The 23,615-nt window shown below is 31.7% G+C and overlaps 2 protein-coding genes and 1 long non-coding RNA gene across 4 annotated transcripts; all 3 read right to left on the minus strand.

Annotated features, from left to right (window-relative positions):
• Positions 1–780: 780 nt before the first annotated feature.
• LOC126714906 (peptidyl-prolyl cis-trans isomerase, chloroplastic) lies at positions 781–5,190 on the minus strand. 2 transcript variants are annotated; one of them, XM_050415315.1, is made up of 7 exons: positions 4,854–5,190; positions 4,247–4,540; positions 3,949–4,148; positions 2,592–2,827; positions 2,029–2,171; positions 1,406–1,477; positions 781–1,300 (listed from the first exon to the last, which is right to left on the minus strand). In XM_050415315.1, exons 1-7 carry the CDS (start codon positions 5,013–5,015, stop codon positions 1,073–1,075), a joined length of 1,335 nt encoding a protein of 444 aa, XP_050271272.1. In that variant the 5' UTR covers positions 5,016–5,190; the 3' UTR covers positions 781–1,072. The 2 variants fall into 2 exon arrangements, with proteins under 2 accessions (XP_050271272.1, XP_050271274.1); XM_050415317.1 differs by having other exon boundaries at positions 4,247–4,537; positions 4,854–5,180.
• A 5,002-nt stretch (positions 5,191–10,192) lies between these two features.
• LOC126714907 (bidirectional sugar transporter SWEET6b-like) lies at positions 10,193–13,288 on the minus strand. The gene is made up of 6 exons (XM_050415318.1): positions 13,127–13,288; positions 12,852–12,888; positions 11,695–11,917; positions 11,058–11,219; positions 10,790–10,909; positions 10,193–10,574 (listed from the first exon to the last, which is right to left on the minus strand). The coding sequence occupies exons 1-6, from the start codon at positions 13,170–13,172 to the stop codon at positions 10,434–10,436; spliced, it is 729 nt and encodes a 242-aa protein (XP_050271275.1). The 5' UTR covers positions 13,173–13,288; the 3' UTR covers positions 10,193–10,433.
• Positions 13,289–20,400: 7,112 nt separating this feature from the next.
• LOC126707128 (uncharacterized) lies at positions 20,401–21,458 on the minus strand. The gene is made up of 2 exons (XR_007648844.1): positions 21,117–21,458; positions 20,401–20,615 (listed from the first exon to the last, which is right to left on the minus strand). It is a non-coding gene; the product is annotated as an uncharacterized LOC126707128 (long non-coding RNA).
• Positions 21,459–23,615: the final 2,157 nt, after the last annotated feature.

Here is a 23,615-nt window from a genome sequence, read left to right on the forward strand (position 1 = left end):
TTTATTTATATATATAGAAAGATGGTGATTTTTATTTCAGTAGTTACTATTTGTACTTGTGTTAGAAGCATTAGAATTTGATAGATTAGATACTGTGTGTACACATATAACAATTGCTAATGTATTATAGTTCCCTCTTCTATCCAAAAGAAAAAAAAAAAACTTTTTGGAGATCCTCAATAACTATAACTTTAAATTGCAAAATTCACCTGTGGAATCCATAAGATAATTGAGCCTTTTAAATTAAACCAGTTTCTTGTGCCCCAGCAATATAAGCCATAAATTGACCAGTAAAGCCCTCTTCAGTGGGACACATTCTGCTTCATCAACCTTACATGGATGATCAATCAGTGGTTACACACTTGCACCGACATTCTAGCTAAAGCTGGCTGAGTCCAGTAGGTTTTATTTTTTATTTTTTTATTTATATATATAGAAAGATGGTGATTTTTATTTCAGTAGTTACTATTTGTACTTGTGTTAGAAGCATTAGAATTTGATAGATTAGATACCGTGTGTACACATATAACAATTGCTAATGTATTATTGTTCCCTCTTCTATCCAAAAGAAAAAAAATACTTTTGGGAGATCCTCAATTTATAACTATAACTTTAAATTGCAAAATTCACCTGTGGAATCCATAAGATAATTGAGCCTTTTAAATTAAACCAGTTTCTTGTGCCCCAGCAAATATATTGCATCAAATAAAGCTAGCCAAACCAAGTCGAGCAACACCCTAGAAATTGGTTTTATGATCAAGAATTTGTTTAAAGAGAGGATTGTACGATTATGTCATCAAGGAACAAATACTTGATGATACTATATTCCATCAATAAACAAGTGAATACAAGAATGCATGTAATATGGAATAAATCTGATCTTGGCGTTGGTACTGTCTTACAAGAATTCCTTCTCAACTTAGATGCTAAAATTCTCTCAAACTATCCAGAATCCTGGAATGAAAATTCAAACTTAAAATCACATAAATTATTAGGTTCATCAACAAATTTGATGGAAATGACCAATTAACTCTCATATGCAGTATTTAATACTAAAAATATAGAAAGGTAATTAGCCAGCAATCTTGTAGCTGGGGTTGACTAGATTATCCAAGCCAGCGACTACTTGAATTGACTCTATGACATCACCAACCTTAACATCTGCCAAATAATCCTCATTTTCTGTCACATAACCAAACACTGCGTAACGACCATCCAATATGTTGGCATTACTAGGAGTTAATTCACTTTCTTTCAGTAGCCAAAATATCTGGCTGGATGCAGAATTGTCCTCAAATTCCTGTCAACAAAATTTAAAAACAATATCTAGTTAGCCTTTCTATCATATTAACAAAATCATTGCATAGACATAGAGAACAGTAATGTTGGAAGTTCAAATTCTCACATCTCTTGCCATGGCCATCGTTCCAAATGCATTAAACGGAAGCCTTGTTTGAGCCTTGTACAGACCAAGCTCCTGTCCAAACATTCATGTTAAAACCGAAACCAACAAATCTTAGCAAACACATTAATTTAAACAGTAATAAAGGAAAGTTATAAAATTTGAAGTATATGAAAATAATTTTACGAAAGGAGGGACACTATCAAGGTAGTATGATAATGCAATCTAATATATATAGAGCTATTTGAACTGTAATATACCAAATGGCTAGAAAATTCTATGAATACTTAAGTAATCAACTAACTTAAATTTGAAGCAAACCAGGGAAACATAAGTCAGTCAAGGTTCCCATAGTCAATATCTAAAGTTTGCTTGACAAGGATGAGCTATCTGTTTAAAAGAGTGTATTTAAATTATTTCTTTTCTATAATAGTGTATCAAAATTACGTCAAATTTTTTTTTTTTTTCTGTAATACGCACTATAATAGAGTTGGAAAATATTGAGGCAATGTTGTCTAATTTGATTTTCTTTTAGTTTTAAATTTTGTCACCGCCTATGATCTCTTGTTTCGTCTTCATATGTAATAATAGGCACAAAAACACACAGACAGTTTTGAGAAGCTTACTTCCAAAGTTGCTCCATAGAAGGGTGCTTTCTCCCCTTCTGCCATGATTTCTAATGGTATTGTCCTGGTTTTCTCTGTACTAGGATCAATGAAACCCTCTGCAGGACCTTCAGGGTCACCGGTTTGAACAACAAAGCCATCAGCTGCAGCAAATGCAAGGGAACTTCTAAGCCTTGTTAAGACATAAGTAAATTTTTATTTGTCGCTATAACATGATGCATGGTTAAAAATATTTGTCAAGTCTATTGGTTATAGTATAAATTGAAAGATTGGGGAGCAAGCTAGTGTGGGTGAAAAGTGACAGTAAGATAGTTTGCAAGCTGCCAGAAGATATGGATTATTGTCAATCTATGCTAGTACATTGGTAAAAAAATATCTGACATCTTGTGAAATTGCCTGTGTTTGTGCAATTACACAACCAAGATATAAAAAAATAATTTAGTTGATGATGGTGTGCATGGCAGTTGAACCAGTAAAGTTCCTTTACCAAGGTAGCTGAAAAACATGATATTATCCCCTAGGTACAAGTAAGAATCAAATGCATTTAACTTGAGATGCGTTACCTCTTTGAATTTCCATCCCATCATAGAAGTGCCTTTCCACCAAGTCTATGAAATTCCCAGAAGTTACAGGTGCATTATAACCGTCTAGAACTATACGGAAGACACATTCATCTAGGTTAGGATTGTCCTTAACCTTGACCTTCATCTCCACAGTTGCTCGCCCCTTCAATAAAGGCATATTTCGGTATTCTTCAGGCACTTCATACGGGAAGCCATCCACCATATCCTCTTCAACACTGCAGAAACCCAATGCCCCAGGAAGATCTCAGCTGCAGTCAATGACAAGGGTATATATGAGAAGGAGTTTATCTTAGGAGGATTACTTTTACAAGTCCTTCTCAGTTTTTATTTTAATTCTTTTATTGGTAATTGCACACATATCCAATGAGCCTCGTAACCATTCCCTCACAGGATTAAGTAACAATCTTCATAACAAGTTTTCAATCTTGGACATTATTTTGGCACCTAAACCTTTTGTGCCGTTTAGCATTGTCTGAGAGAGCTGTAATAAACAAATCACATATGTATTGGAGGCCAAAACCCATGATAATGCTATTTTCACACAAGAGAAAAGCCCTGAAGGGCAAGAAGTTAGTCAATCACTACATAATTGGGTGAGCTAAACATTGAGCAAATTGAAGGGAAAAAGGAAGGATTCTTTATGGTTGACTTAAAAAATGAGAAATAAAAGTTCGAGGAAGTGAGGGATGACCAATCAATGGTAAGTGTATCAAATAAATGAATTACGATGGCCCTGGAAAGAGAATCCTGAGCCAAAATCCAGTGTCATATGAATCTAACCCAACAAGCAAAGATCTTTCGTTTATCAACCATTATCACCAAGCAATGGCATGAACAGTGAGCTCCACCCCAACATTAAAGTATAGTTTGCCTTAATCTAAATACCTAAATTAAGCGGAGAAGACCAGCACTCAGTCTACAAATCCTCTTTCATTATCCAACAGCAATACTTCCTCAAATCATCTTCATAAGAGTTATGATCGTATCAAGCATCATAAAGTAACAATTAAAAGTCAATTTACATGGTAAGAGCCATATGTTTATGAAATTCCTACATCTGAAGTTAACCACTCACAGCCTGAGATTTTCAAGTAATGCTGAAAACCAAATCAGATAGCACAGCCATTTTCTAATCCTAAAACCATCTAGACACAGCTTTAGATTTAAATACTGCTGAAAGCATAAGACTATTCAATGCTCATTCCAGTTCTTATATTGAGTTATAGTGTGGCCGGCCATTCAATTGTCAGCATGTTGTATGTTATATTTCTACAGCCCCCCACCCCCCCCCCCCCCCCCCCAAAAAAAAAAAAAAAAAACCTGCAACAATACTCACCTTCCAACATATTGAAGTAGCTCCTTCTGTTTTGGTGCTACTGCATCTCTATTCCTATCCTCCACTATTTGTTGAAGTTCATCCATTCCTGCTTCCAGCTTGTCTAGAAGTTCTACTCCACGGTCCTTCTTTGACTCTGCTAACCCTGATATAATTAAAGTTTTCCCCTGCTTGAGGGCTCGAGATGCCTGCTTCAGATTCTACATTTTCAAGCAAAATTGAATCTCAACTTTATACTCTAGCTCTTTTCAACATATACATAGATATTTATGGATATTAAACATTTTAAGTGTCTTACCCTTTCCACTGAATCAAGTGCCTTGACTCCAGCAACCTTAAGACTGTCTGTGATGTCTTCCAGTGGTTTTTGAACTTCCCTGATAGCTTTATTGTCAATAGGCAGCGCATATCTCAACAACGCCTCCGGGTCCTTGATGGGAGGTCCAGATATCAACACAGACAGATCAGGAAAAACTGGACTAGCAGCATAGGCATTTGCAGACCAATCCAATGTGGGAACCCCAGTTATTAACCCAACTGCCAAAGCTATAGAAATTGCACTCTCCTTCAAGGAAAATGACCTCACTTCCTGCTTAATAAGTGAAATGCTTAATAAGTCCTACTTAAAAACACCAATCATTGCAACACGTTATCAACTTTTTAACAAATTTTTTATCTTTGCTTGAAAAGCAAAAAACTATGCATACCATAAGCTTTACAATTTGACCTACTTAAAGAGTTTCAATAACACATAACCACAATCAAGAAACAAAAAAAAAGCAACATCTCATACATTCTTAAACGATTTCCAAGACTCAGAATTTGGTTGAATATTCAAATATAATGCAGTAAAAAACAAAATATTCAACAATGTGAATAAAAGGTATAAGATCCAAAATCCATACCTTCTGGTGAGGATTCTGTGCAGAACATCTGGGTCCAAATCTCCGAGACAAAAAGTTGTTTTGGGAAAATGGGAAACGAAAATGGTTGGTGGGTATCTTTGGGGTGAAAAGTTTGGAGCTTGGTAGAGTAGAACAGTAATGGCAGGAGATAATGGCTGCCATGGAATGTCACACTATGGTTTTACAAGACAAATAACATCAGGGTCTTAGGAAAAAGAATTGATGAATGTTTCAGTTTGTGTGTCTGAGAGAGAGGATAACAGCAGATAAGGTTTTTGGTCACTTGGGGCTAAGGTTTTTGGTCACTTGGGGCTCTTGTACTTGTATGCGTAAGTGTAAGAGAACAAAGAGATGGCTATGAAAGACCCATCATCCCCTCGCTTTGGATAAGATAACAACTACTAGTATTTTTCTAGATTCTGGTTTTGATTTTGGAGGGGTGTCTTGGTTTTAACTTTTTATGGCAACATATATGTACAATCCCTTATAAACTGGTTTTATTTTTATCAAACATAAAATTAAAATTAAAATATATAATTATATAAATTCTTTTTTATATATAAGGAAATATAGAATTAAGTAATTGAAAGAATTTTTATGATTATATTGATGGGTTTTTCATTGAAACCCTAAACTTCTAAGCCCTTTTACCAAAACAAAGAAGAAAAAACCTATAATTTAATTTGTTTTTCTTGGATGATGTATTTTAAAATTTCGGATGGCACTTCATTTAGTTAAAATAAGAAAGTTTAAATCATATACTATTAATACTATAATTGGTGTTATTACAAAATAAAATTTGTATGAATTTTTTAATAATTATTATAATTTATGTGCTTATAAAATATAAAAATATGTTATATGTATTGTGACATGTTAACCTAATTAATGCCTTAGTTGTGTGAAGGTGGAAAAAATTTGACTTTTTTTATTTTTTATTTATTAGAGAAAATTTCAACTTAATGCGATTGAAAGAGAGATGGATTTTAACTAATTATAAAATGAGTCATGTTTAGGAATGAAGATTCCAATATTAATTCTTCTCATAAGAGATACTAGACAATACCACTAAGCTACAATACTTTGGACTCAAATACCCCCAACTTCAATACAACACAATTATAAGCCAACAACTAGAATTGTCACCCCTATATGCTAATTTGAATGTTAATGTGTCATATGATAAAGCACATTTATAATAATAAAGGTCTCTGTGGCTTAAAACTTACACACGAGGAGTCTAGCTAAATTAAAAGTGCCACTATGACTACCATGATGGCTGATTATTGCCATGTATTGGCAATGGTAAGATTGACAGTAGCCGAAGCAGTATTTTTTTTATAATCAAATTGTTTGCCGAAGCAGTATTTAATATCGATCTTTGCCAGTTTGTTTGTAACTTTGAGTCATCTGGATTTTTTTTTTCTTAAATTATAAATGTGCCCAAACATACAATACATTAACTTTTAGATTAACATATGAGCCAACAGTCATCCAACTCATTAGAACTTTGCATTAATGTCAAAATATCCCTTCTCAAAAAAAAAAAAATCCAAATATTAATTCATTATCCTATGTTAATGGAGTAAATGCATTTATTTTCATATATTAATTATTTATATATAGCGCACTATTATTTATGTCAAAGTAATTTAAATAGTTATTTTAAAAAATTATTTATATAAAAAATTATTTATATAAAAAATTATTTGGAATACTTACTTTATTATTTTAAAAAAATTGGAACATTGCATTCTTACTCGTATTAAATTATGGGCCATGCTACTAAGTGCCCTTAGGGCATTAGTTAACAATCCATTTTAGGAAAGTTTTGACACCACTTTTATGAGAAATGAAAAAGGCTGTCAAAACATTAATTGTTTTTTTTCCCTATAAAAACTTTCTTTAACTGGATTATTAACCAATGTCCTAAGAGCATTCGTTAGCATTTTCCTTAAATTATTTTGGCAACAATTAAAACAAAAGTAGGTAAAGCAACTTTAATACACACATTCAATACCACTGCACACCCTTGGTGCAATAGTTACTCCACAAATATAAGTGCTTATGGGGTGTGGGGGGCAATGGTTGGGGTTCGGGGGGCAATGGTTGGGGTTCAAGTCTCTAGGAGTGAGCTTCATACACATATACACTTAGATTAGGCTAAAGTAAAATTTTCTATATTGTATGATAATAAAATAAAATAACACATTCAATTAATAATATATATAAATATATATATATATATATATATATATAAAATAATTCCCCTCTTTTAACTGATCTTTTATGTGGTTCAAAAGTACCTTCATTAATGAAGAGTAACTTCTCTTAGAAATATGGTCATAAATATCATATAACAAATTTAATTTTGAATTCAAAAAGAGAAATCCTAAAATTTAGAATTTTTTTTTTCATTAATGTTCAACTTTTTATTTCCTAAAATTTAGCCTTTTTTTTATTCCTTTTTTATCTGAATAAAAGTAAAGAGAAATGCTACGTCTACAATATTTTTATAATATTTTTTTCAACAAATCACAGATGGTTAGTTGTTATTGGTTCAAATTTGAAACTAACACTAAGATTACTTTTTTGCCCTAACAATAACAACCGGTAACAACCTACCACTTAGAATTTGTTGTAAAAATATTATAGACACCCCCAATTTTTTTAAAAAATAAAAATAAAAAACTAAATGAACTCTTATTTTTTCCCCTCAAGTTTATCTTATTTTTCCTACCCAAAATTTTCTCTATATCACATTATCACTACACCACTTTTAAATACATGTTCAAAAAAGAAATTATAGTTATTGCTTATATTTAAAGTTTATCCTTTGTGTTTGTTTGAAAAATTTTTAAAAATATATTTCCAAATTATAATAGATGCAAACTATTAACCTTTATCCAAAAAAAATAAAAGAGTCTTTGAGCACACACAACGCGCGTGCTTAGAGGCTAGTATATATATGAATGTGTGAGTGTGTGCATGTGTAATTGCATTTAATTTAGTCAAAATAGTTAAATATTTATGATAGTCAAAATAGTTATATATATATATATGAATGTGTGAGTGTGTGCATGTTTGTTTTGTTTCAAATCATTTTAATCTTAACAATTTACATTTCCTAACTCCTTTTAATGGCACATTACACGCATTCATGTGTGCACACTATGTACTATGTTCATAACAAATTTTATATGGCAAATTGTTATTAGTGGATAAAAAAGTAATATTAGTGGTAGAACCAAATTAAAACTAATAAAAAAATTTACCACTTAGGAATTATTATAAATTGTTATGAAAATTTTGTAGACGTAGCATTACTCCACACATATATGAAATCAAGGTTGTAGTAGCCTAAATATCAATTGTATTAATATGGTGTATACATTTATTAATTATTGGTAGGTGGTCCACTAATTAGTTATGTGAAAATTAAGATATATATGGTTATTTTTCTATAAATGGTGCATTGATGATTTATTGCATTCTTGCTCAAATTTTTTTGCTTTGTAAAGCAATTTAAACAAAATCCAAAAAATAAATAGACAAATCCAAATTTAATGCATGCCAAAAAAGAAAAGAAAAAAGAGTTGACTCGTAATTTAGGCTCTTTTTGTTTCAACAATCATGTTTTCTAGAAAATGAGTCATTTTTCAAGAATCATTTTTCTATAAAACTATCTCATTTTTCAATGTTTGGTAACAACTTTAAATGAGTTGAAAAATAACCTCTTAACTTCCCTTATTTAGTTTACTTTGAGATAGCGTTGTTTTTCAAAAAATAAAAAATAATAATAGAAAACAATTTTTAAAAATAAGTCATACTTTTTATGTTGACCGAAAATAGTTTTCCTTTAATTTCTCTTTTATTATGCTTCCAAACATTGGAAAATATGGAAAACTATCTTTACACAAAGTTTTCTATCGAAAGAAACGGAGCGTTAGTGAAAATAATTTAGTCTTTATCTTCACTAATTTAGTCATTATCAATTTAGTCAAGCAAATATAATGACATGTAAGTGTTATAAATAGCTTTTTATAAATAAAAAAAAAAGTATTATAAATAGCTTATAAAGAAAATTTCTTACAAAATATTTTAAAATAAATCTATAGTATAAACACACATGGTGTGGGACATCACTTGCATAGTGAATGTTAAGACTTAAGAGGTAATAAAATATTTTAATTATCGTTTCAAAGAATTCACCATGTGTCACTAAAAGTTCGTTTGGATTGAACTAGGGAGAGGGAGAGGGAGGGGGAGGAGGAGTAGAGTAGAGTTAGTTCTAAATTAGCTTATTTTTAGTTAACATTACTCTATTCTCTCTCAATTTCCCCTTCAATCCAAATGGCTCTAAAGGAGTGAACTTGCTAATTTCCTTCCCACGAGTGCAAATAAACAATAAAAGATTTTACTTTTATTTTATTAAATGTAATAAAAATTATGTAAAATTAGAAACAGTGGATGTTGACCAATTTTTTATATGAGTATTTGGAGATTAAATTTTTTTTTTTAAAGAAATTATTTAATTAATGTAGATATTTTCAATTAAAAATTTAAAATTATTTATAGCATGGTCATAATTATAAAAAATTTATAACATTTTTATTTTTATTTTTATTTTTATACAAGATAGAATTTCTACTATAACCTAATCTAAGTGTATATGTGTGTGAAACTCTCTCTTAGAAACTTGAACCCTCGGCCTTTACCCTCATACGAGAAATTATTAGGTCCACCAGGAGGACTGTTGATGTGGTTCTCCTTGACCTCTCAACTAATAAAATATTTTATTTATGTAAATGTGACATCATCTGATAATTTTTATTTTTTATTTTTTTATTCTTTGTACTGATTTGGAAACTCACACATACATTTATATAGATGACATTATCTCATCGGTCAGGAAGGACCACATCAACAATCCTCCCGTTGTAAATAATAATTTTTCCCCTCACACCTCACAAGCATTATACTTGTAACATTTTGAGAGAACTTTTTTTAGTTCCTGTGTTCAGCATCGTTTATGAGGAATAAAGAAGATATTTCAGCCATTGTTGCTCCTTTTGCAAAGAAACTAAATCCTATTGGAAAAGGTGTGGTGTACTAGCTTAGAATGGTCATTGGGCCTCAGTGTGCTATTAAGGCCCATTAACGATGGAAGAGGGCAAAATTCTTCTACAAGACCCTCCTATGGTGTGGGCTTTGATCTGACAGGCTATCCCATTGCCTATAGCCCAATATTGGGGCACATTATTCTTCGGCTGGTCACAAAAACTTCACCATACTATAAATCAATCATTATAGAAAAATTCCATCACAAAAACACGACGAATCAAAAGGGAACATGCTTTCTTGAATCAAAGAACCATTGTATTTGATACAAGGCGTCTAAGAAAATTATAATCCAAGAGAACAGCATCTAATGTATTCACAAGATCCAGAACTTGAAAATACAAAACTAAGCATAAAGATGGAAAACTAAAACAAACGGATTAAAAAATTGATGCGGAAACTAAGAGGGTCAAAAGTATGAATTCTAAGAGCAACCCGGCACATAGCTATCAGAATGTTTTAGGCTACACTTGCACCAGAGAGCTGGATCTGAGTTGGCTTTTGAGGCGCATCATCATTGTGTTTTGGAGTTTTCCTATAGTAAATTGCATATAGTATGAGTTGAGCTGCGCCAGAGACTGCACCAATGCCATTGCTGACCTGCAAGAATAATATATATAAAAAGGTTCATGTTAAATTCCTTGTATATGAAAAATACATTATACAAGACTAACAAGATTGGGGAACAATGATACTGTAATAGGTATCAAATATTTCAGACAGCTAGTAGCAAGGCATATGATAATAATGATATGATTATCATTGCCATAATTCTTATTAAAACCATAAAACTATGTAGCAGAAATTGAAATTACCAGCACGTAGATGTCAAACTGGATGAGGGCATAGGCAGTCCAGATGGAACCATTAAGGAAGTTAGTTAATGAAAGATAAAATGGCATGTACTCCACACTCTTGGTTGTGATGACTTGTTTCTGTCATAAGATATAAGAGAAAGATACACAAAATATTTGTCAATATATATATATATATATATATCAAACACTCAAAAAAAACAAAATGTGGGTAATTAACTAGATAGACCCAAGTTTTAAAGGTATGGGATTGAAAAGGGGGACGTACCATGACTGTAAGTGGAGACACATACATAAGAACGTTGAAAATATCACAGATGACTCCTACCATCAGAGACCTTTTCTTGGTAGTATGTAATGTTGTCATGGTTATGATGATGATGATCGCCGCGAAAATCACATCAACCGAAAGCCCAAGGAGTACCTTTTTCTGCAAATAGAGGACTGCATTAACTAAAGCACCATTTAAACAATGTATTATATATCATTATAAGATGATCACAGAAACATTTTTTTTAGTTGAAGTGATGAGTACAGGGACACTTCAATATTCTAATCATAAACTATGCTAAACTATCATGTGCCCATTTGGAATAGCTGTAAAAAAAACCACACTTTTTTTAAAGCATGTTATTTTGTAACAATTTGCCCCACCACCTTTAAATAACAAAATGATTATGTTGTATATTGATAACACATTTTAAAAACACTTACTAAACAAGTTTATTAAACTTTATTATTCTCGAATTTTTATTTAGACATACGACCTGTAACATTTAAAAATTAAGTAAATGCCCAGTGTCTCACATTCGACTAAATGACAATGTGGGTAAAAAGACATTGTGTCATACAAAGAGTTCCATGAAGTCAAAATCAGTAAAAGAACATTATGCAAGAAATAGTACCCGTCCATTCTTCTGCTTCGCACCATAGGTGTAGAATATGGCTAAATAGATCAGCGCAAGTACCAGCCCAACACTATTGATGGTCACAACAAGAAGACTATCTGGGTGCACAAATGGCATGCCATAGAAGACCCAAAAAATGCAGTTCAGTACTGTTGCAATATATGGTATTGGCGAGAAATCCTCCACGGCCTTGTTCGAAATGATTCTATAAAATGTTGGCCTGGTACATACAATTAAATTTAGTCAAACTTGAATCTCAAAAAAAAAAAAAAAAATTTAGTCAAACTTTTACATTCACTAAGTCATTAATGCAATTAAAACATTCATATGAAATATTCTTTTCTAAGAAAGTACAACTCATGATACAGTATCATCCATTTTTTTTAAAAGGTGAGTTACACGTGTATTTGCGTGATAAGACTTAAACCCACCATTCTTTTAAGCCTTATCTAGTATAGAGTTGTTATAATTACAAATAATAATAATAATTAATTGATAATTAATTGATGTTATGATCTGATAATAAAGAAAAATAATAAAAAGCGATTCTCAATCTCTAAAAAAAAAATTATAATTTTATAGTAATCTTAGTTTTTTTTCTAAATAAATTTAAGCCAAACCAAGCTTACAACTTTAGATAGAAAGAGAAACTCATTAAAGGGTATTTACAATTGGGTTTTCACAAATTTCATTAACTTTCAATGTTAAGTATTTCCATGTGTCCTTTAAAGTTTTTTTTTTTTTTTTTTTTTTTTTTTTTTTTTTTCTGAGAATCAATAAAATTAAAACAAAAAAAAAAACTTATTATTCTTTTTGAGGACACACGAATCTGATCATTACAAAATATTAGCAATAATTATTATTTATTAAAAAAAAAAAAAAAACACCATCGATTACAATCTCATTCTGTAACCAAATAATGCATGTAACTAGTGTGATTGTGACATCAAAGTGGGTCCCTCCCCAAAATCCACCAAGTGGGTCCGATCTCATAAAATATAGGCGAAACGTGTGATTTAAGGGAATAATCAATTGCTCCTAGACTAAGTAGCAAACACTAAACACACTTTTTATCCATTAACTGTTCAACTTTTATTATTTAATTAATATATAAAAATAAATTGGCAGAGAGAGAGAGAGAGAGAGAGAATTACACTGGGGAGAGGAACAGCCCGAAGGAGATCACGTTTCCTGATCAACAGAGATTAACGAAAACAAACTTAGCCATCTAATCAATCATTCAAAATCATCATCATCATCAAAACTATAAAATTAAAGGAATTGAAAACCAAAAATTTTTATTCAATAGTTAACGATCTCTTGTATTATCAATATCTATATATGCATAACGTAGAAAAACACACACGCGCGCATTAATTGTTTTCTCAGCAAAATTAAGAGCAATTATAGGGGGTTTTGGAGCACAGACCGATGATCCCAATCACATTCCTGATTGAATGAGAGTTCATCACCATCTTCGAATACACAGAGAAAAAGAGAGAAAGAAGAGAGAGAGAGTGTTTCAAGTTTGAGAGAGAGAGAGAGAGAGAATAGTGTAGTAGTAGTGGGTATGAGAAGCCTCCTTTTTATATACCAAAAAAGCTCACCAAACAAATACACAGTTTGAGTTGGAGTCAAATTCGCTTACCAGATAAAAGAGTAAGACACTATCTCTCTCTTCCCTCCTTTTTGATATTTTTTGTTTTTTTGTGTTTTTTTTTGGTTGTTTTTCCTTTTGCCACAACAAATTAAATCAGTTAACATCTAGCCTAGAAATCCCGTCATTTTATTTTATTTAAATAAATTATATGACTTAAATATTCTTGAAATAATATCTTATTGAGATAAAGTTGCCTCGAATCTCGAAAAAAAAGATAACATGAATTGGATAAGTTTAAAACAAAAATAAATACGTGGAATTAAACAGAATGAAAATAATTTGGATGGTTGATTTTAGGGAAAAATTTCACTGATTCAATGTTGAACCGGTCCCCCAAGAATCTATCTCTAACGGAATGTATTTGAAAAACAAGGTGCGTGAGTTGAGTGCATGGGATTGGGAGGGCGGTGGCAGAGAGTTGGCTATGTGTGCGTTTCGTTTTTGATAAAGTTTGTGTGGCGGTTTGTTACGTGGGGTTGTGAAATTGGTATTGTGTTTCCACTTATTCACGAAATCTACCCCTTTCTCTAGGTTTCTTCTCCTCTTCCTCTTGCACTAGTCGTGGCAAAATGTTTCACTTCTCAAAAAGGCAACGTATCCAACATATTCACTGTTCTAGCTACCTCTACAATATTTTTCTAACCCTTTCGTTCCTCAAGTAATCTATGAAATAAACAAATTTTGCCATCTATTTTTTTTTTTCTTTCTTTTATAGAGTTTCAATCCGTGATGTCCGTTTATATAATTTTTACTTTTTATCATTAGACCAAGACATCAATCGGTTTTTGGTGTAAATAAAAATTGAACTTCAGATTTCTTATTCAACCATAAAAAACTTTACAAATTTTTTTTTAAAAGAAAAAAGACTTTACAAATTGAGTTAACTAAAACCCACAATTTTTCCATCTACTTAAATACATAATTTTGTCATTTTTTTCCCTTAAAAAAAAAATTACCACCACTCCACATGTACAAGTTCTTTGTGGGGTGGAGGGCAAGATAAAAATATATTCATAATAAATTAAGTTAAGGATAAAGTTAAGCATAGTGACCCAATTAAATTTAATGAAATTTTTGCATTGACCTATAAATAGATAAAAACATAATCTTAATAAATTAAATTAAGGATAAAGTTAGGCATATAGTGACCCAATTAAATTTAATCAAACTGTTGCATTGACCTGTAAATAGTTTGGATGGATTTTAATTTTGGATAATAAATTAAATTATGGAGAAAGTTAGGCATAGTGACCCCATTAAATTGAATCAAATTGTTGTACTGACCGATAAATAGTTTTGATGGATTTTAATTTTGGAGAAGGTTTAACACCTTTTGTGTTTGTAGGGGCCAATAATGGCAAACTAAGATGTGGTTTGGTTGAATTTGGATGTTGGTGTCAAAGTTGTGTAGTACTGATTTTAGAAGTTATAATCTTCCTGGATTCTGTTAATTAATGGCAATTTAACTTTATTCCACCTACTGCTAATAGGATAGCTTCTGTACTTTTTTTTTTTTTTTTTTTGCTGAATAAATAGCTTCTGTACTTGCCTCTTTTGCTAAGCAGTCTTCGGGTGTTTGTACTTGAATGGAGAATATGTCTAATTATTTTAGGCAGGCAATATTTATTATTTTCTGAAGTTGTGATGTAATTTCTTACATAAATAATACATTTTTGACAATTTATAAAAAAATATTAATGAGAAAACTCTTCATTATTTCATTATGAATTTAATTAATAAAACTCACTATTGTATGAAAGGAGATTGCATTGCTCCCGGAGTGAATAGTTTCTCTAATTAATAAAACCCTATGGTTTTTCTCAAAAAAAAACCCTATGGTTTTTCTCAAAAAAAAACCCTATGGTTGAATTTAATTGTAAAATCAAAGTTTCAAAAACTAAAATATTGTATTTAAGTTTTGTAATTTTATTATCTCAAAAAGAATTCGTCAGTTGATAAGCTGATTGTTTCCTTTTTAGTTTTATCAATTTAATAAAAAATAAGATATGAAGTTTTTACTACATAATTAATCGTGAGTGTCATGGTGGAAAATTTTTATAGTAGCTCTCTATTGATTTGGTACTCACCATCAACACAATCAGGTATTTTTAAATATTTTAGTTTCACCACCGCACACCCTTGGTGCGATGGTATGCTTGTGGAGTGTGGGGGACAAGGGCAGAGGTTCAAGTCTCCACTCTGTTTGTTTCAATGAAAAACTTATGTGAAGACAATTTTTACATTCTTTTGTGTTTAGTATTATTAAAAAAAAAATTGTCAAAAGAAAACCATCTTTTAACTTCTCTTATTTAGCTTGGCATAAGTTCTTTTCCACTAAAAATTTCTAGAAAAGAAAACAAGTCTTTCTCTCATGAAGTTAAATAATTAAGGAAAATAACTTTATCTTACATGAAACTAAATAAAGGAAGTTAGGTGATAATTTTCTAACTCATTTTAAGATTGCTTCTTTCTACCAAATATAGAAAAATGAGATCTAGAATATAATTGTTGAAAAATTATTTATTTTTCATAAAATGTTAATGTTGAAACAAACAAAGCGTAGGTATCCACTTAAAATAAAGGGTTTTCATGGTATATGTACCATAAAAGAAAGTGTAAAATCTGTGGCTAAGTTAGGATTTAATTTTAAGGGGAAAATTTTATACACATATACACATACATACATACATACTTACATACATATACACACACATGCATAATTGCACTTCAAAACCTAATAATTTTTTTCATTCATCAGCAAAGTGAGTATAAAATATTTAATTTTTTGAATAAATTTTTTTGGATGATGGTTATTTTTTGATATTTTAACAATAAGTTTCTCTGATGAAAAGTTTCATAACTTTCACAATTGAAGTGATATGTTGTAATTGGTGCATGACAAAAGTAGTTTCAGTTATGGGCTCACATGAGAGTGATGTTTCATTAATCACAACTTATTATAGGGTTGTAAACAGGCTGAGCCAAGACAAGTATTTAAAGGGTAAATTACAAATTACACCCCTAAAGTTTGGGGGTAATTGAATTTTACACCCTGAAATTTCAGAATTTGGATTTTACCCCCTTACGTTTGAGGGTGTTTGGATTTTACACCCTCACGTTTCAAAATTTGGATTTTAGCTCTTATATTTTAGGGGTGTTTGGATTTTACCCCCTAAAGTTTGGGGGTTTTTGGATTTTACATCCTAAAGTTTCATAATTTTTGGGTGTAAAATCTAAACACTCACAAACTTTAGGGGGTAAAATCCAAATTCTAAAACTTTAGGGTGTATAATCCAATCACCCTTAAACCTTAGGGATGCAATTTGCAATTTACCTGTATTTAAAATTAAGACTTGTTCGTTTAATTTTATTTCGAGGACAAGCCAAGCTTGAACTCATCACCAAACAAGATTATAAATTTAAAATTGATTAATTTTTTGTCAAACAAGCTTGAGCTTGTTCACAAGCTACTTGATTAATTTATTTCTTTTTCCCATATATAGTAAAACTATAACTCAAATTTTTTACCATTTTACAAATATAAGAATTCTTATCACAAATGGACTATTTATATTATCAATAAACTACAAATAATAATTTGATATTATATGAACTATTTACAAACTTATACAATTCAACTCAAATCTATATAAGTATATCTTTAGACAAATATAACCAATTTGGTTCATGTGTAGAATATTTTGAAAGTAACTTTGTCCCAAAAATTTCATATTTTAATATCCATAACTTTGTCAATAAACATCGACTTGAGCAGACTAACATGTATTTATTAGTCCAGACCCTAATGTTACAGATTGCACACAAGTACAAAAATAATTGGGAAATTATTATGGTTCTACTCACCCTAACAGGTCATTGTTTCTACACTATAAAATTAAGGAAATCAATTCTTGTGAGTTCCAGTTAGCTCAACTAGTAACTAATAAAATCTCTAATGATTAAATAAGAGATTTGGGGTTCAATTCCCGCCTACACCAAAAAGTTAATTGGTGTCTTAGTCTAATGATAAAGAGCTATTATCAGGAGTGGACGCTATTGGTTGAAACTCTTTCAAAAAAAAAAAAAAAAGTCAATTCTCATCTATATATATATATAAAACTGAAGCCTCTGCTGGCACCACAATTTTCCACATCAGCACAATATTTAAAAAATAAAAATAAAAACATTATAACACCTCAAAACCCTAGCAACCTTACCCCTCTCTCAAGTTAAAAAATATAAAGCCACAGTTTCTGCAAACTCTCTCTCTCCAAATGTAAATATCAAATTCAACCCCTTTAATTTCTCTTTATATTTTTTAGGCTTCTATAGAGTTAGAGTGAGTTATGCTGATTTTTTTTTTTGTGTGTGTGTGTGTATAATACTCCGGTATTCCAAGAGAAGTTTGTGTTTTCATTAATTGAAGGCCTTAGAGAGATAAGTGTTTCAGTTTGGAACATCAATACAAAAGACGATTTCACTGGCAGCGAAAAGTAATTACTTTGTCTCATATTTTTGTTTTTTGAATTGATTTTGTGTGCTTTTTAGACCCTTTTGGATCAATTTTGTTAATTGGGTGTTTTTTTTTTTTTTTTGATAGGGTCCAATTGGAGAAGGTTCTTTCAAAGGGTTACGACGACCGCACTTGGTGTCTGTATACTAATAGTGGGGAGTAAGTGCTATAAATTACTAACCCTTTTAAGTGTATAATCTGTTTCTAAAATTATCTATAATATTTTGTCTTCCGAAAATTTTATCTCTTTAATTTTAGTATATTGTGTTTCTTAAGCTATAGAAAGATTTTCTTTGTTTCTTATTTTCAATAATAAATCATTTTATTGCAATACCGGTAATTGTTTGAAAAATCCAATATGTTCATATCTCTATAGAATAGAGAATAGTAGAAGCCAATTTTATTACAACTACTTAAATTGAGTTGACTTAATTCCGTACAATTACAAAGTATAGCATGAAAGATAATGGAATTAATTGTTGTAATTTTTATTTTCTTTCCATGTTTTGAATTTTCATGTTTTTATTGTTGATGAGAAATTAAGGCTCAGTTGCACAATATGTGTAAATTCTTCAGAATGCTACTTTAAATAGTAAGTCAATGTGTCTCTTACATTTGGGTATTAGTTAGAATTATTTTCAAATGATTGTATCAATAAAAGTGAATGTGTATAAATTTTGTTTAACTATCCCGTGCATCGCACGGGTTAGCGACTAGTAAATCATAATAAGTGACGTCACACAAGTCCACAAATAAATGGTTCACATTACCAAAAAGGAGAATTCCGTGCTAGGTTGTTTTGGGAACCTCCTGCTAATTCAAACTTTTCAATTTTCACACACTTACTTTACTAAATTAGGTATACTTTAGAAATCACTTAAAAAAAATTATAATTTGGAAAGGAAAAAAAATGTACACAGAACTCCCTAAATATCTCTAAAACATGAAAGCCTTTGAAATTTTAAATATAAAACCTAACCCTCTTTTGGTAATTTTTCATGTATAAAGTATTAAAATTGCCCCTCATATCATATTTAGCTCATTAACCCCCTTGAAAAAATTACTAGTCTCCATCACGAAAATTGTTAAACATGCATTAAAATAAATGATAAGTTTATCATGTGATGACATGTATCTATATTTAGAGTTGCATTTTCACATAAAACCTGACATTAAAACCATTAAACATCAGTTCGAATAAGTGGTAATTACGTTTCTAATATGATGACACAAACATACTTAGAATTGCGTTTTCACACAAAACAATACTACGAGGCCGTTTGGATTCCGATGAATCCGGCGTCTGCGTTTTACAAGTTTTACGTTTTACCTTTTTTTTTTTTTTTTTTTTTTTCGCATTTGTTGACTTTGGGTGACAGAAGTTACTGTTATGAACAGTGTATGCACTGTTTACGCACTATGCATACACTGTTCACGTATTAAAAAATATTAAAAATGGGTCCCACGGTACTATTTACACGTTTAAAAATTATTTTGCTACAGTATTTTCCGTTTTCAGTTTTCAGTTTCAGCAACAATAAGTTCAATCCAAATGGACCCTACGTAGATATCAAGTGTTGTATTCAAAAACTCAAAAAGATCATGTGATTTCAAGGAAACCACGGGAAAGTTTTGTGTATTTTTCCATATAATTTACATTCATTTGATTTTCCTCCCCGAGAAGGTTTTGCTATTGATGAACAGGTGAAGCCACCGACGTTTAAATTTGATATTGAAGACCCAATCACATATATACTTTCTGTGGTGTTCAATTTATTAGGCAAGGAGGTCATTTCTGACGTTAAAAAGTCTATGTCTCATTCAGCCACCATAATAGGAACTCAATAATCTAATAGTTTCTCATAGAAAAGAAAGCTTTTGCTTAACCTTTCTAATTTGCTTTTCAGAAAAAAACAAAAACAAAAGGTTGGCGTTGGTATTGGAAATACAACAAGAGTCTTTCAATGTCTACTTTTGGGTCAAATAAAATTCATGGACATAGGAAGAAGTGGTGTCGAAAAAGATTTTTTCCTTTGATCATGTTTTGATTGTTAATATGATATATATCAATTGTCTGTTAAACCCGCAATTTCTATGAAACTATGATACATCCAAATTCAAGAGACCCAATTGTTTTATATATAACTCTAATAGGAAAAGAGTATATTGATGTGTATTTTACTCACTAGAGAAAAAATACATACCAACCAAAATACATGTACTATTTGAGTAATAATGCATTAATGCTTGTGTTTGTGTATGTTCGAGTCAGGAAAAGACTCTGGCCTAGCTCAAGTCAGGGGCGGCTCCAGGATTTTTGTCCAGGGGGTCAATAAGAAACATAAATTATATAAAATCTAAAACAAAAGGGACTTGAAAAAAACATGAAATTCTACAATTGTCTTCTACGATGTTTCATATTTTAAAAGCGTTGCATGATAGATTCATTATCAATCCTACGATCTATATCTTTTTCAATGTACACAGTCAAACAATCATTCATTCACTGATCTCCCATAGTACTAGCAAAAAAATAAAAAACAAACTATATAAGTTTATTTGACATATTTTTTTCTAATACACTATAACATATTAATTGTTGTTGTTAAGTGATTTTTTTGCAATTCTTTAATTAATAAGTTTACAATTCTTTGAATGTTTTATATTTTTATTTTCCTTTAGTGATAATGTATTGACCCACTCACATAGCTAGCAACCATCACATATCACGTTCAGCATCTTTCTCTGGAAAAAAAAAAAGTCACATTCAACCAAATTATAAAACCACTCACAAGCCACAAATTTAGTCAAATAATCAAAGTGCAAAAGACAAGCTCATAACTTTATATCAAATCATTCCAAACACTTACAGTACCAGTAAAGAAACTCAAAACACTATGGCTTAAAAAAAAAAAAAAACCCCAAAACACTATAACCCATTAACCCCCCACAGACCCACACACACGGTCAAACTCCCTCAAAGACTCAAAACTCCACCGGTTAGCCACAAAAATCAGAAGAACACTATAACCCCCACAAACCCCCACCCCCCCCCCCCCCTCCCCCCAAACACACACACTCAGTCTCAAAGATTCAAAACTCAAACAAAAAAATCAGAAGACCATAACAGTATAACTCCACACACACATGGTGATTCACTCACACAGATTCAGTGAAAAAGTATATCAAAACACTATAAACACACTCTCACAATGAAAGAAAGAGAGAAATAGAGAGCTGAAAAACCAGATCAAGCGCGGTAGATCAAGCGGCGGCTACGATGGCAGATCGTGAAGGCTACATAGCGGCAGATTTTGTGTGTGTGAAGCAAAGGCAGCCTTTTTCCTTTGGGTTTGGAGAGTGAAGAAGGATAGTGAGAGATTTTAGAGGCTAAACAGCTGCAAATTCTTAGGTTTTATTTGGCCCTTTTTTTATTTATGATTTTTCAAAAATTGATTTATGGGCTTTTTATTTTTGAGATTAAAGGCCAAAATTTTCTGTTGGACTTCTTTATTTTTCCGGAGTTTAAGCTGGGCTTAAAAAAGGATTAGGTTCATGGACACGGATAGGGTGTGCAAATTTGTATTGAGGGGGTTCAAAACAATTTTTTTTTAAAAATATTATATTTATATATATATATATATATATTTATAAATTTCGGGTCAGGGGGTTCATTTGAACCCCTTGACTATAACGTACTGCCGCCCCTGGCTCAAGTATATGAGAAAACGGGTAGCATCCTAATCCTCAAGGGCTTTAATGAATAACTAGCCTCATCACACACGCTTCACGCGTGCGATGAGTTTTTTTTTTTTTTTTTGGTTAGTGGTCCTATTTTGTAGAAAACAAATGGTGTTTATATATATATATATATATATATATAATTTTTATTTTCTATTTTAATTTATAAGTGAATAAATCAATTTAAAAATTAATAGGAAAGTGGTCCATTTTTTAGGCAATATTTTAGTGGGAGTTAGTGTTGCATTTTTACTAGATTGTCCTTTAGTTTTGTTTCTACTTAAACATAGGGGTGTAGGGGCATTTTTGAACTAAAAAATGAGGAATCCAAACAGGAGAAGCCCCTTAAATAATAATATAGATAATCCAATAATGAGTTCATGTTGGTGAGGGGATTTTATGGTATGTTCTTTCATCAAAGTGTACACACAAATCCCATTTGCCAAGGACATTTCTCTTCGCTCTCATTGGCCTTTTTAATAGTTTTATTTGTGAAGTGTCATTCCTTTTTTAAGGTGTCTGGCCTTTCTAAGCAAGCCATATGGGTCCACGTCTTCGCCGCCATCTTTCCCCCACTCTCCTCTCCTTTCGGGCTTTTCCTCATAAAAAAATTTCAAACTTAAGTTAGCCTAATCGCCCTACTAGTGGTTCCTTTTTTTGTATGCGTGGATGTTGTGTGCCCTAGACTAACTCTGTACTTGTTAGTTTTCTTTTAATTTAAATTTCCTTTTCACTAAAAGCTAAACTTTCATTGTAGGGTATTCATATTTGAATGTGCAAAATTTTTTATCTATTTGAAGTCTTTTTATTTTTTTAGCTAACAAATGTTCAAAACATCTGTAAGAGCGCGTTTTGGATCCTTGGCCCAAGGTATGATTGAATCCAAGCCCAATAAGCCCAATATAATGAATTTGTAGAGAGTGGGTTGGAGAACTAGGCTCTAATGAATGACTTAACAGTTAGAATGGATTTTAAAAGATAATCAGACAGAAATGGACTGGATTTATCTAAGTAAATTTGTCCTCAGCACAATCTGAGGGGGTATATTCTAGTATATATGGGTTGAAAATGATTACAAATATGGTTCAAGTTGCTATAGTGTTTTCTCTTACAAATTTATGATCCCCTTCTCTCAGGGTTTTCCCTCTAATTTATATCATCTTCCCTTCTCATCCTTCCCCTACACGTGGACAGTAGATTGCTCAAGTGGATCCTTGTCCCATCCACCCCCTCCTGAAGTCTTTTGGAATAGTGTAAGGCTGAAAAAATACTGTTCAGAGATCACTTCCTCATTAATGTGGCTAGGGAGTTAGCTGCAGAGTATTTAATGCGGTGGTAGCAGTTTTCCCTTAGATATTTCTGAGCTTCCATCCCTTTGTACGTTCATGATGAACGTCCCTATCACTGAATCTTCCTGGAAGGTCACCTTGAACATTATGATATACATTTGACCTGTGCTTGGCTTATCCGAGGAGATACCCCTCCTCAATCTACCTTCCCATTTGTAACCTACTCATGGAACTTTGAGCTTAACCCACCCGCTACTATTTATTCATTCTTAGATCACCCCACGTTCTCGGCCAAGGCCCAAGGCCCAATATATAATTTGGGTCTTTATCCCTATAATAGCCTCTCAAAACTCCGGCTTTTTCCCTTTCATCCAAGGAGAAAAAGTGGGGTTTTGATTTCTTAAGAGTTAAAACTATTTATTCCTTTGATTTACACACGTGGGAGCACCGTTTTGCGCTCCCCATAATTGTTACTAACACTTCGGAGCCCGCAATGTGTCATCAATTGCTCCAGGCGGTGCTTTGTTTCCCGCATCCAATGGTGAGGCGTAGATCCTACAGTGGACATTTCTTCTTGAATTTTCCCTCATTTCACGAGTCTTCAAACTTTCCAGAGATCCCAAACACTCAGACCTTCAAGGCTTTTTAAGTTCCTAAACCTCCCCACCCCTTTTCTTAAGAAATCTTTGAATCTTTTACAAGTTTAGGGATCAAC

This window comes from Quercus robur, chromosome 2 (genome assembly GCF_932294415.1).
Source record: "Quercus robur chromosome 2, dhQueRobu3.1, whole genome shotgun sequence".
NCBI lineage: Eukaryota > Viridiplantae > Streptophyta > Magnoliopsida > Fagales > Fagaceae > Quercus > Quercus robur.

Excerpts from the sequence above, each read along its gene's own strand:
- LOC126714906 (XM_050415315.1), bottom strand. The coding sequence starts at position 5,015 with ATGGCAGCCATTATCTCCTGCCATTACTGTTCTACTCTACCAAGCTCC. Across the intron at positions 2,172-2,591 it reads TGGGATGGAAATTCAAAGAG|CTGATGGCTTTGTTGTTCAA; the intron begins GTAACGCATCTC and ends CATTTGCTGCAG. Across the intron at positions 1,478-2,028 it reads TCTATGGAGCAACTTTGGAA|GAGCTTGGTCTGTACAAGGC; the intron begins GTAAGCTTCTCA and ends ATGTTTGGACAG.
- LOC126714907 (XM_050415318.1), bottom strand. The coding sequence starts at position 13,172 with ATGGTGATGAACTCTCATTCAATCAGGAATGTGATTGGGATCATCG. Across the intron at positions 12,889-13,126 it reads GAATGTGATTGGGATCATCG|GAAACGTGATCTCCTTCGGG; the intron begins GTCTGTGCTCCA and ends TCTGTTGATCAG. Across the intron at positions 10,910-11,057 it reads TGTCTCCACTTACAGTCATG|AAACAAGTCATCACAACCAA; the intron begins GTACGTCCCCCT and ends ATCTTATGACAG.